Genomic DNA, 10,367 nt, shown 5'->3' on the forward strand with positions numbered 1-10,367 from the left:
ACTCCGTGGCGCGACTCCTCGGAAAATGCCTGTCATGCAGGTCCGGGCTGCACACTCTCGCTGCGACCTCCTCCGCCATTGTCATACGTAACATCGCGCAGTAGCACATGCACAGGAACGCAAGCGTCTGCACGTGTCGCTTCACTCTCTGCTGCAGCGACTGCCCCGGCTGCATCCTCCACGAAGCCAGATGACGCCAGGGTAGGACCTCCCCGAGTGTCGACTGCCCCTCAGCCGTGCCTGCCCCGCGGATGGCGTGCTGTCATACAAGAGAGCATCGCTCGCTTCCTGACCGTGGAAGAGGCGACGGCCTCAGACGCTAGCAGGGCTGCATGCTCACCATGTACGAGCAGCTCGCCAGTCCGTGAAGCCTCCGCGGCTACGGTCGCCTCCAGCGCGTCCTCACCGTTGCCGCGCGCTCCAGCGGGGGAAGAGGAGAACAGCGAAAAGCACTGCACAGCCCGTTTGCCGCACAAGACGGCAGCGACTGTCGATCTGCGACCGCGTAATGCTCTCATCGCACCTCTTCCGGTGAATCAAACTCGCGCTGCCGCTTCCAGATCGCGTGTCTCAAAGAGAACCTTCTCCGACTCCTCTGCCGCCAGGGGCGCAGCTGGCGTAGGCAGTGGCCAACGGGACGGGCTCACCACCCTCGTGGCTAAGCGCGACGTCACTCCGAAGACGGACGCGGCGCGATTATCATCGCCGTTAGCGGAGCCGGCAAGAACGATGATCACCTCTCGGCTTTCCTACACGGAACCAAAGACGTCGGCGCCCCTTGACACCGCCGCGACTATGTTGGCCGAAGGACCCCTCGACGCGGTGGAGGCGCATATCTTTAACGAGGCTGTGGTGACGGTGACCTGCGCTACGTGCCAGCAATCAATCGACATCTTTGCTCTTCGCCCTGCCGGCACTGAGCTGCCCGAAGTCTGTTACTGCCCTCTCTGTGGGAGCCCGTGCACATGGACGGTGTGCTTTGAGACCGTGTAGAGGCACACTCACGCACCCAGGCCAGGGCCGATATCCCCGCCTCGACCACGGCATCATGCATCGGCAGCCTTGTGCAGGGCACCCCTACCCCTTCCGGCTCTTGTGTTTGCTTTTCACTCTGCGCGCAACTCCTAGCGGTTTCTTTTTCCTTTGCATTGGCATTTCTTCACTTACTCGGCGGCGTTCTGCACAAGACAAGCGGGCCGCACCTTGTCTCGATGCGGCGATGAGGGGACGGGAGGGCGGCGGTCATGGGCATGCCGCACTACTTCTCTCTTTCCATCTGTACTCATCCCTGCACCTCCAATCGCTTTCCGGTCGCATGCTCTGCTTCGTTTCTTCTTTTTTTCCTAGCTGTTTTGAGTGTGCTGGTCTGCATGGTGTGTACAGCAGAGCCTGCGCTGCACTTCTCTCTAGACACTGTTAGACGCCAACCCCCCCCCAGGGATACAAACGCATACTCACTCGAAGCAAGTCGCCCACTGCGGCGTACAGGAAGGTGTGCCAGCGACCATGAGGGGCGAATCGGTGTGCGTGTGTATGCGTAGGGCAGAGAGTGTTCTCAGCCTGAGGCATTGCATCTCTTCCCACACCCACCCACTGTCGGGCTGTCGCATGCACTTGCGTGTGCGTGCACCGGCGACACGTCGTGCTCGTCTCTGAAAGATTGTCTATCAAACCCTCCTCCCTTCTTTATCGCCCCCCCCCCTCCTTTGCCTATGCTTTTGTCCCGCGTGACTCGACTGCGTTCATGCCGCTTCCGTGCTCACGCACATGCACTTCTTGGTCTAACCAGCGCCACACATTGCCCCTTCCTCTCCCACCGGCGCTGCTGCTGCACTGGTGTCTACCCTACCCCTAGCCATACACCCGGCCTCGCTGAGGTGCATGCACGGACCGGAAGAGCAGCTAGCGAATCACAAGCGCACGACTAGAGTGCAACAACAGTGCCTCGTCGAAACACACGCGACCCGCGTCCCCCGTTCCTCTTCCCTCCGACCTACCGACCCATACATACGCAAGTGACTCCATGCTTCTGAGCGCGGTGACCGGGCGGCTGTACGGCCTCGCCAAGGGGCTGGCGAAGGTGTACCTTCATAATGAGACTGTGGACCTGGCTCTGGAGATGCTGCTGGCCGACTCCATCCCGGGCGCGGCGGAGGCCTTCATCGGTGCTGCCTCCGCCGATGGCAGGGCATTGTCGATGGACTTCGTCGTTGTGCTTGGTGCGCTGATTACTCTTGTCGCCCTGTCCAGCTGCCTTGTGCGCTTCCTCTGCTGGCTGTGCATCGGTACTTTGATCACAGCCAGCAGCATTGAGAAGATTCATGTCCGCAAGAAGGGCCACCAGATCCAGTCACAGCGGGAGCCGGCAGAGCACAAGCGGCGGAGGAACAAAGTCGAGGGGAAGGCTTCCGTGCCGGCCGAGCAGAATCTACAGCAGGCCTCGGAGGTGCTGTCGAAGATGCACCCGAAGCAGGAGAGCGGAGCGGCCAAGAGCGGTGGCAAGGGCAAGCAAGGAGCCGCTGGGAAGTCGAAAGAGTCGGCTATCGCAGCACCACCGCAGCAGCAGCTGCTTCAGCAGCAGGAGGCGGAGTTCACTGCCACGTCGCGCCGCACGCCGCAGGACACGCGCGCTACACCCAAGTCCATCCTCCGCGGCTTTCCGGAGGTGGACATCCTGCTCACCTCTCCCGGGCAGAGCTACCTACTGATTGGGTGTCGCAGCAAGCGCAAGACCTCCCTTTATCCGCAGAGCGACGCCGCCGCGTTCATGGAGCGTGGCAAGGAGCTGCAGGAGAGGCACTTCACGGATATGAACGCGGTGGTAACCACGGCGGTCGGACTTGAGAAGAAGGCGGAGATCTACGCCGCACAGTTCTCCATGGACGACACGCGCCTAGTCGCGGGCGAGCGCTTCACTGACACGTTTGTCTGCTTCTTGGTCTCGGGTCGCACCAACGTGTGCCTGACTCAGCTGTGGTCGATGAAGCTGCCGGACCACCGCCTCGTCTCCTCGGTGCCGCGGTGGAGCGTGCTCGGGCAGGACAGCCTTTTGAGCATCGTGGACCAGACGGCAGAGGTGGAGGTTATCACTTGTGGTGCGGCGGAGACGTCGACGGCGCACAAGGGCAAGTTCAAGGTGGGCAGCGCGCTCGCATGGGCGGTTTGCGACGATCGCATTGCGCTCGGTGGCTCCTTTCTGCGTGAGCCGCGGCTCTCGCGTGTGGTGCAGCGTGCTGGCGGTGGCGGTATTACCCTCGAGCCGGTTGTGGTGCTCCCCAACGCGGCGAAGTTGCGTGTGTCCGCGCTAGCTTTTGTGGCCCCAGGCGCCCCCGCCTTCAACACGCGCAGCTACATGATTGTGTTTCTGGAGAACGGCATCGGTACCATCTACGGTGTGCAGACCCCCTCAACGCAGAACACGCCGCAGGTAGTGAGCACCTTTGCCGACACGGACTACGCCGGACACCGCGTCGATGCGCCACTGTGCATTCTTACGGCTGTGCGTGGGCAGGCGTATCATGAGGTGCTGCGCATCGCGCTGCTCCGCGGCCCAAACGTGACGGTGTATGAGCAGTCTGGCAAGGCAGACGGCGGCAACTTTCAGATGGTGCGCGTCGCGGACCTGTACGACGTGCAGGAGGGTGACACCGTCAAGCACGCCACGTTCCTGCAAAGCGGTCTTGGCTTGGCCACTAGTGGGCACGCGGACGGACGCCATGTTCGCATGTTCACTCTACCGTCTCCGGGCAAGGCGGCCTAATCATTGAGGACAGCTAAGGGAGCGCTTGAGGAAGACTGCGGCCTTCCCCTTTTCGCTGATCACACGCTTGAGGCACTCTAGCACCACCCTCAAACGCATGTGTGCGCGTGTGCGCTTGTGTGTGTGTGTGTGTGTGTGTGGCGGCAGCGGCGGCGGCGCATGTCTTTTGGTTCGTATGTCGACACCCCCGTCCGAAATGTGATGGCACGAACCCTTTTCATTTGCTCACTGTAGGCACTGGCAACTACATGCCTTCATGTGCTGGCGATGGCATCCATGTGTCTGCCTCTGTCAGTGGGTTGGTCAGGCGTGTGTGTGTGTGGGGGGGGGTCACTGATTGCCGTTCTCGTTGTTATCGGGTGCGCTGTGGCCTGTTTGGTGTTTTAGTTGATGGGTTTCGCTTGTTGCCCTCTCATCCACTGTCGCTGCGCTTATGCAGCGACAAACCTACAGTGGCGACGAAAAACGCAAACAGGGGGGGGGCAGCGTCTCACCCGTTTGCGCATCCTCGAGCACGGGCGCACTACTGGATTTGTCCTTCTCCAAACATGGCATACATCTCACTTCCCTCCATCATCCACTGATGAAACTGCTCTTCGGGTTTGTGTATCTGTGTGTGATGGATTAAACTCGAACGCATCCACCCACAAATATATACACAACGAGTGCGTGCGTACGCTTACAGGCAAAGAATCGCATTACCCTCGAGAAGAGGACTGCGGGTGCTGCTTTGTCATTTGGCTGCCGATGAGCACCGACTGCTCACTCAACCGCCGACAGATATACGCGTATTTGCTCTGCGTAGCCCGTTCGGCGAGTCACACTTGCCTCTGCGGCGGTGCGCGAGGTGCGCACGCATGTATCCCTTCTTGCTCCTACACTCTACTCATATGCATCACCACCACTTCTTCCTTGCTCGTCTCGTTTTGCTGCCCTCGCCGACCGTCTCTCTCGCCGAGCTCGCGCGCGTTACCAACGCGGGCACAAGCACACACACACACACACACACACACACGCACACGTTCACAGAAGGAAGAAGGGCGCTATCCTCGCATCCTTTCCTCTACGCCTCTTTGTGTCAGAGAAAGCTGGTGCGCATCGGCGTGTAACCACACGCCGCACCACCACGCACCTAGAGACTCATTGTGTGGAAGACCTCCGCCATTGCGTCGCACCGCCTTCCTCACTTTTCCGCGTCTTTCCTCGACATGAACACGAGACGAGCTCTCACGGGCACACAAGCACACCCACGCACGTCTTAAGACGCGAGCAGACCCTGGACACGGGGGCTCACGCACACACGCACGCAGAGATTGCAGGGCACTAGGGCGCATAGAGCGTGTCGGTGCCGTCGCGTTTTTTTTTATTGGTTTGTTTGCTAGAGGAGAGGCGCACTCGTGCGTTGAGTTCACTCGTGTGTAAGTACTGTTGCCGTTGTGCCGGTTTTCGGCTCTACACTGCCTGGGACGGAGCTTGGTGTTTCTTGTGTATACCTTTCCCATCTCTCGCACTTCGTCAACTCACACGTATCTCTCTGTGTGCACTCCCGCACCTTTACGCAACGGCGCGCACCTGCACAAGCCTCAGTAGCGAGTGTGGCCAATGAAGGCGAAATTGAACGCAGTGCCGCGGAAGGCGCGGAAGAGCATCTCTTTCAACGCGAACCGCAACAAGGTGCGCTTCATCCGGGTCCCCCCGCGCTCGCAGAACGGCAAGTTCTGGTTTACGGAGACGCAGCGGATTGTAAAGAAGGGGCTTAACTTTGAGGTAGAGCCGGAGATCATGATCGAAGTCAACATCGAGTGTAGGATGCAGATCACGGCGTTGGCCCGCAGGCCGCTGTCTCAGCTGGGCAAGGCGCCAGCAGCGAACGGCATCGCCGGTGCCGCCGCCTCCTCGTCCGCGGCTTCGGCGGCAAAGCGGAGCTACATTGAGGTGGAAGAGACGGTCCCACTCTTTCTGCCTGATGCGAGGAAGCGTGATCGGTGGCAGTGCATCGGCTCCGTCGGTGCGGGGGAAATGTCGAAAGCCAGGGTTGTGATGCCGCCTGGCAGCTACCGCATGCGGTGCAATGGTGGGGACGTGGTGCAGATCTTTGCACAGGCCTGGGACATTGAGCGAGAGCTGATTTAGGTGAGCGGTGGTGGTGGTGCTTGTGGTTGCGTTGACTGTCGAGGTTATCGTGGTAGCGGTGCTGGTGGGCAGGAGCGACAGATGGGTTTAACAATTCTTGTCGAGGCGTCGCGTGTGATTACGTGTCGATGTGAGGAGTCGTTACTCCAAACAACAAAAAAAACAACAAAAAAGGCGAGAGGGCATAAGCGACAAGCGGTGCGCCTGGCGTTGTGCGCCCACTGGGAAGAAGAGGAAGGATAGGGGGTAGGGGCTGGAGATGCACAGCCTCCATTGGTGTACCAAAATCCGAGGCAAGCTCCTCCTCGCCCTTCCTCCTCTTCCTCCCCACCCCCACACTTACTTACTCACACACAAGCGAACAAGAAGGGCGCATGAACGCACGAAAACGAAAACCAACAACCACACGGCAAGAGGAATAAAGAGAAGGGATCGCAAAACGACACTGGTGCCGTTACACACACACACGCACGCACACAAACAAAGAATGGGGATGGTGGTGGATGTGCAAGCGAGTCAGGGGGCTTCAAGTGTCGACCGGCGGGCGTGTCTCCAGCAGCGCTAGTTTTGCAGTCCCCTGCACTACGGCGCCACAGTCCTTGGCAAACTAAAGGGACGGCTTGTGTAGGTGCTGACCATCCCCCCTCCTTCGCCGCAGAAGTGCATTGTTGGTGGGCTTACCATTACGCGACTCTGAGCTGCCGCATGACAGCTCACGTCTGGATGTCTCAATCGGCGTGGGTCCATGCAGAATAACTCCTTGTCGCGTGTGTGAGCGACACCGTCCCCTCTCCCTTTCGGTACCGAAGGCAGACATCCATGTGCCTTACTCTCTCGCGTCTCCTCGTTCCTTCTTCTCTCTTCTTCCCACCGCGTCCCTTCTATGGGCGTGCGCCGAAGCTTCATTCGTTGGCACAGCTCAACTGGTTTTCCTCCGTCTCTCTGCCACTCCGGCTTCCTCAACCTCTTGCCCCCTTCGCCTACTTTTCTACATAGATCGACTCTCCAGCGTCTCCGCCGCCGCTCCGCTTTCGTCTTGACAACGTACTGCTGCAGTGCACTCGCGCCGCGTCGTCGTCGCATATACGCGCAGACACACTCTCGCTCGCCTCCGTTATAGTTCCCCACAATTCCATACACACCTTGATCGCGCACTACCCCCAGGAACACCTTGCGGCTCTCCTGCTGCGTATTTCCCTACCTTTTTTGAGTGTTGCTGTGTTGGTTCCTTCGTGGTGTCGCCACGCACACATCACACCCTCTCATTTCGCCCTTTTTCTTTGCCGTACACTCACACGCCCCTCATACAGCAGCTATCCCTCGCCCTTCATCACTCCACGCACACACAAAGGCTTCAGTGGACACCGCTCACCCTATTGCGCAAGGCCGCAGGCGCCCTTACCGGTTCGTTCTCCCTCTACTCTGTCTTCAGCTTACTAGCAGCATCCACAGTGCAGGATAACACGCGTTGTGTGACCATCGTTGCTAGCACGTGCCGCGTCGCTCTACTTGTTTCTTTCCTGCTCTGTTCTGCCGCACGGAAACCATGTCCGATTCGGCGCCGATGATCATCAAGCGCAATGGCGAGGCGCAACCGTACGATGCTTCCAAGATCCGCCGCCGCTTCGAGCGGGTGATGGAGGGGCTCGACCGCGACCATCTCGACGTGGACATGCTGACGGAGAACGTGACGCGCGGCTTGACGGACCAGATCCGCTACGACAAGCTGGACGAGCTCGTGGCGCAGACGGCGGCGTACTCGGTCACAAAGCACCCAGACTACGGCCGCATGGGCGGTCGCCTGTGCACGACATCACTGCACAAGCAGACGAATGAGTCGCTGCTGGAGACGTTCCGCCTTCTGCACAGCCACGTCACGGTGCAGACAAACCGTCCCGCTCCGCTGATCGCCGACGATGTGTGGGAGGTTATGAAGCAGCACCACGCGGAGCTGCAGGGCATGATTGACTACTCCCGCGATTTGAACTTCGAGTTCTTCGGGTACAAGACGCTTGAGCGCTCGTACCTGCTGCGTATCGAGACTGGAAGGGGTGAGATGCGAATTGTGGAGCGTCCACAGCAGATGTTCATGCGTGTCGCTCTCGGCATTCACGGCGCAGATCTCAAGAACGTGCGTGAGACGTACGACCTCATGTCCAAGGGCTTCTTCACCCACGCCACCCCGACCCTCTTTAACGCCGGCACCCCGAAGCCGCAAATGAGCTCGTGCTTCCTGGTGGCGTCGAAGGAAGACAGCATCGACGGCATCTACGACACGCTGAAGGAGTGCGCCGTGATCAGCAAGGCGGCCGGCGGCATTGGCCTGCACGTGCACAACATCCGCGCGGCTGGCAGCTACATAGCTGGTACGAACGGCACGTCGAACGGGCTCGTGCCAATGCTACGCGTCTTCAACAACACCGCCCGCTACGTGGACCAGGGGGGCGGTAAGCGCAAGGGCGCCTTTGCCGTCTATCTTGAGCCCTGGCACGCCGACGTCTTTGGCTTTCTGCTGCTGAAACGAAACACGGGCAAAGATGACCAGCGCGCCCGCGACCTCTTCTATGCGCTGTGGATCCCAGATCTATTTATGAGGCGTGTGAAAAGCGAGGGGAAGTGGACGCTGATGGATCCCAACACGTGCCCGGGCCTCAGCGATTGCTATGGTGAGGAGTTTGAGCGTCTCTACGAGCGCTACGAGTCCGAGGGCCGCGGCGTCAAGACGATCCAGGCCCAGGAGGTGTGGTTTGCCATCCTGGAGTCGCAGATCGAGACGGGCGGGCCGTTCATCCTCTACAAGGACGCATGCAACAGCAAGTCGAACCAGAAGAATCTTGGCACGATCAAGTGCTCGAACCTATGCACGGAGATTGTCGAGTACACGTCGTCGCAGGAGACGGCGGTGTGCAACCTCGCCTCCATCGCGCTGCCCCGCTTCGTCGAGGTTGAGAAGCGCGAGCTGAACCACCAGCTTCTCTACACCGTGACAAAGCAGATCACACGCAACCTCAACCGCGTTATTGACCGCAACTACTACCCGGTCGAGACGGCGCGCCGCAGTAACATGCGCAACCGCCCCATCGGCCTCGGCGTTCAGGGGCTCGCGGACGCCTTCATCCTCATGCGGCTGCCGTTTGTCTCGGCGGAGGCGCAGCGGGTGAACGCAGAGATCTTCGAAACGATCTACTTTGCTGCGGTCGAGTCGTCGATGGAGCTGGCGAAGGAGGAGGGCCCGTACGAGACCTTCGCGGGCAGCCCGGCCAGCGAGGGCATTCTGCAGTTCGACATGTGGAAGAATGCGCGGCCCAACAGCGGTCGCTGGGACTGGGCCAGCCTCAAGGAGAAGGTGATGCAGGTTGGCATGCGCAACTCCCTGCTGGTCGCCCCCATGCCAACCGCGTCCACCTCGCAGATTCTCGGCAACAACGAGTGCTTCGAGCCCTTCACCTCGAACATCTACGTCCGCCGTGTGCTGAGCGGCGAGTTCCCTGTTGTGAACAAGTACCTCGTCATGGACCTCATCGCGCGTGGTCTATGGAACGAGTCGATGCGGAACGAGATCATCTCTTACAATGGCTCTATCCTCGCTATTAACGGCATGCCGGACGACCTGAGGGAGCTTTACCGGACCGTGTGGGAGATTCCGCAGCGCAAGCTGATAGATATGGCACGCGACCGCGGCCAGTACATTGACCAGTCGCAGTCGCTGAACCTGTTCCTCCAGAGCCCCACCTCCGGCCAGATCACGTCCATGCTCTTCTATTCCTGGGAGGCCGGACTGAAGACTGGCGTCTACTACCTGCGCACGAAGGCCGCGGCGGACGCGATCAAGTTCACCGTGGACGCGAAGCGAATGAAGGAGATTCAGGAGAGGGAAACTTCGCAGCAGACCATGTCCTCGCACCGCGCTTCGCAGCCCGAGGAGTGCCTGAACTGCGGATCCTAAGCAGATGACGCGACGATACCCGACGGCTCTCCAGCCTCAACGATCAGAAGGGCGACGTCGGCCCGCCTGACCGCCTCTCTCTTGGGCACAGCGCGAGCCCGTGCGCTGTCTCGCTTCTCTCTTGAAGTGCTCTACCATAGACCTACGTTTTAACTTGTATGGCTTGCTTTCGAGCTTCTCATGATGCCAACAACTTCCCATTCTAGCGTCTGCGTCCGTGTGTGCCGCAACATAAGCGTGGGTGTGTAACTCTTCCTCTTTCATCTCCTGCCACCTTTCCGCCTTCTCTGCTCATCTCTGTGCGTGAGTTTTTGAGAAAGGCCATCAAGCAGCCACACCGTATATATGAGCTAGAAAAAAAAATGCATTTCAGAATGCCATTCCCGAAAATGGGGTGAAGACAACAGGAGCAGGAGTGGGGGGATTGGCGGAGCAGCAAGCAAGCGTGTGCCTCCACATCCGTGCTTCACACACACACACACTCGTCTCCTCCCTTCTGTCCTTGCCCACACTCTCCCCGCTCCTCGC

The 10,367-nt window shown here is 59.5% G+C and overlaps 4 protein-coding genes across 4 annotated transcripts in view; all 4 read left to right on the forward strand.

Moving 5' to 3' along the window:
• Positions 1-993, forward strand: part of LMJF_28_0860 (hypothetical protein) — a gene marked incomplete at both ends in the record, with an annotated part of 1,515 nt that extends 522 nt beyond the window's left edge. The window contains one exon of the mRNA XM_001684315.1: positions 1-993. This exon is cut by the window's left edge and continues 522 nt beyond it. Within this exon, the coding sequence (XP_001684367.1) occupies positions 1-993 (993 nt within the window).
• A 1,030-nt stretch (positions 994-2,023) lies between these two features.
• Positions 2,024-3,760, forward strand: LMJF_28_0870 (conserved hypothetical protein; the record flags this gene model as incomplete). Its single annotated transcript, XM_001684316.1, has 1 exon — positions 2,024-3,760. One exon carries the CDS (start codon positions 2,024-2,026, stop codon positions 3,758-3,760), a length of 1,737 nt encoding a protein of 578 aa, XP_001684368.1.
• Positions 3,761-5,362: 1,602 nt separating this feature from the next.
• On the forward strand, positions 5,363-5,893 carry LMJF_28_0880 (conserved hypothetical protein; the record flags this gene model as incomplete). Its single annotated transcript, XM_001684317.1, has 1 exon — positions 5,363-5,893. One exon carries the CDS (start codon positions 5,363-5,365, stop codon positions 5,891-5,893), a length of 531 nt encoding a protein of 176 aa, XP_001684369.1.
• Positions 5,894-7,439: 1,546 nt separating this feature from the next.
• On the forward strand, positions 7,440-9,839 carry LMJF_28_0890 (putative ribonucleoside-diphosphate reductase large chain; the record flags this gene model as incomplete). The annotated part of the gene is made up of 1 exon (XM_001684318.1): positions 7,440-9,839. One exon carries the CDS (start codon positions 7,440-7,442, stop codon positions 9,837-9,839), a length of 2,400 nt encoding a protein of 799 aa, XP_001684370.1.
• Positions 9,840-10,367: the final 528 nt, after the last annotated feature.

Source organism: Leishmania major, chromosome 28 (assembly GCF_000002725.2).
Source record: "Leishmania major strain Friedlin complete genome, chromosome 28".
Taxonomy (NCBI): domain Eukaryota; phylum Euglenozoa; class Kinetoplastea; order Trypanosomatida; family Trypanosomatidae; genus Leishmania; species Leishmania major.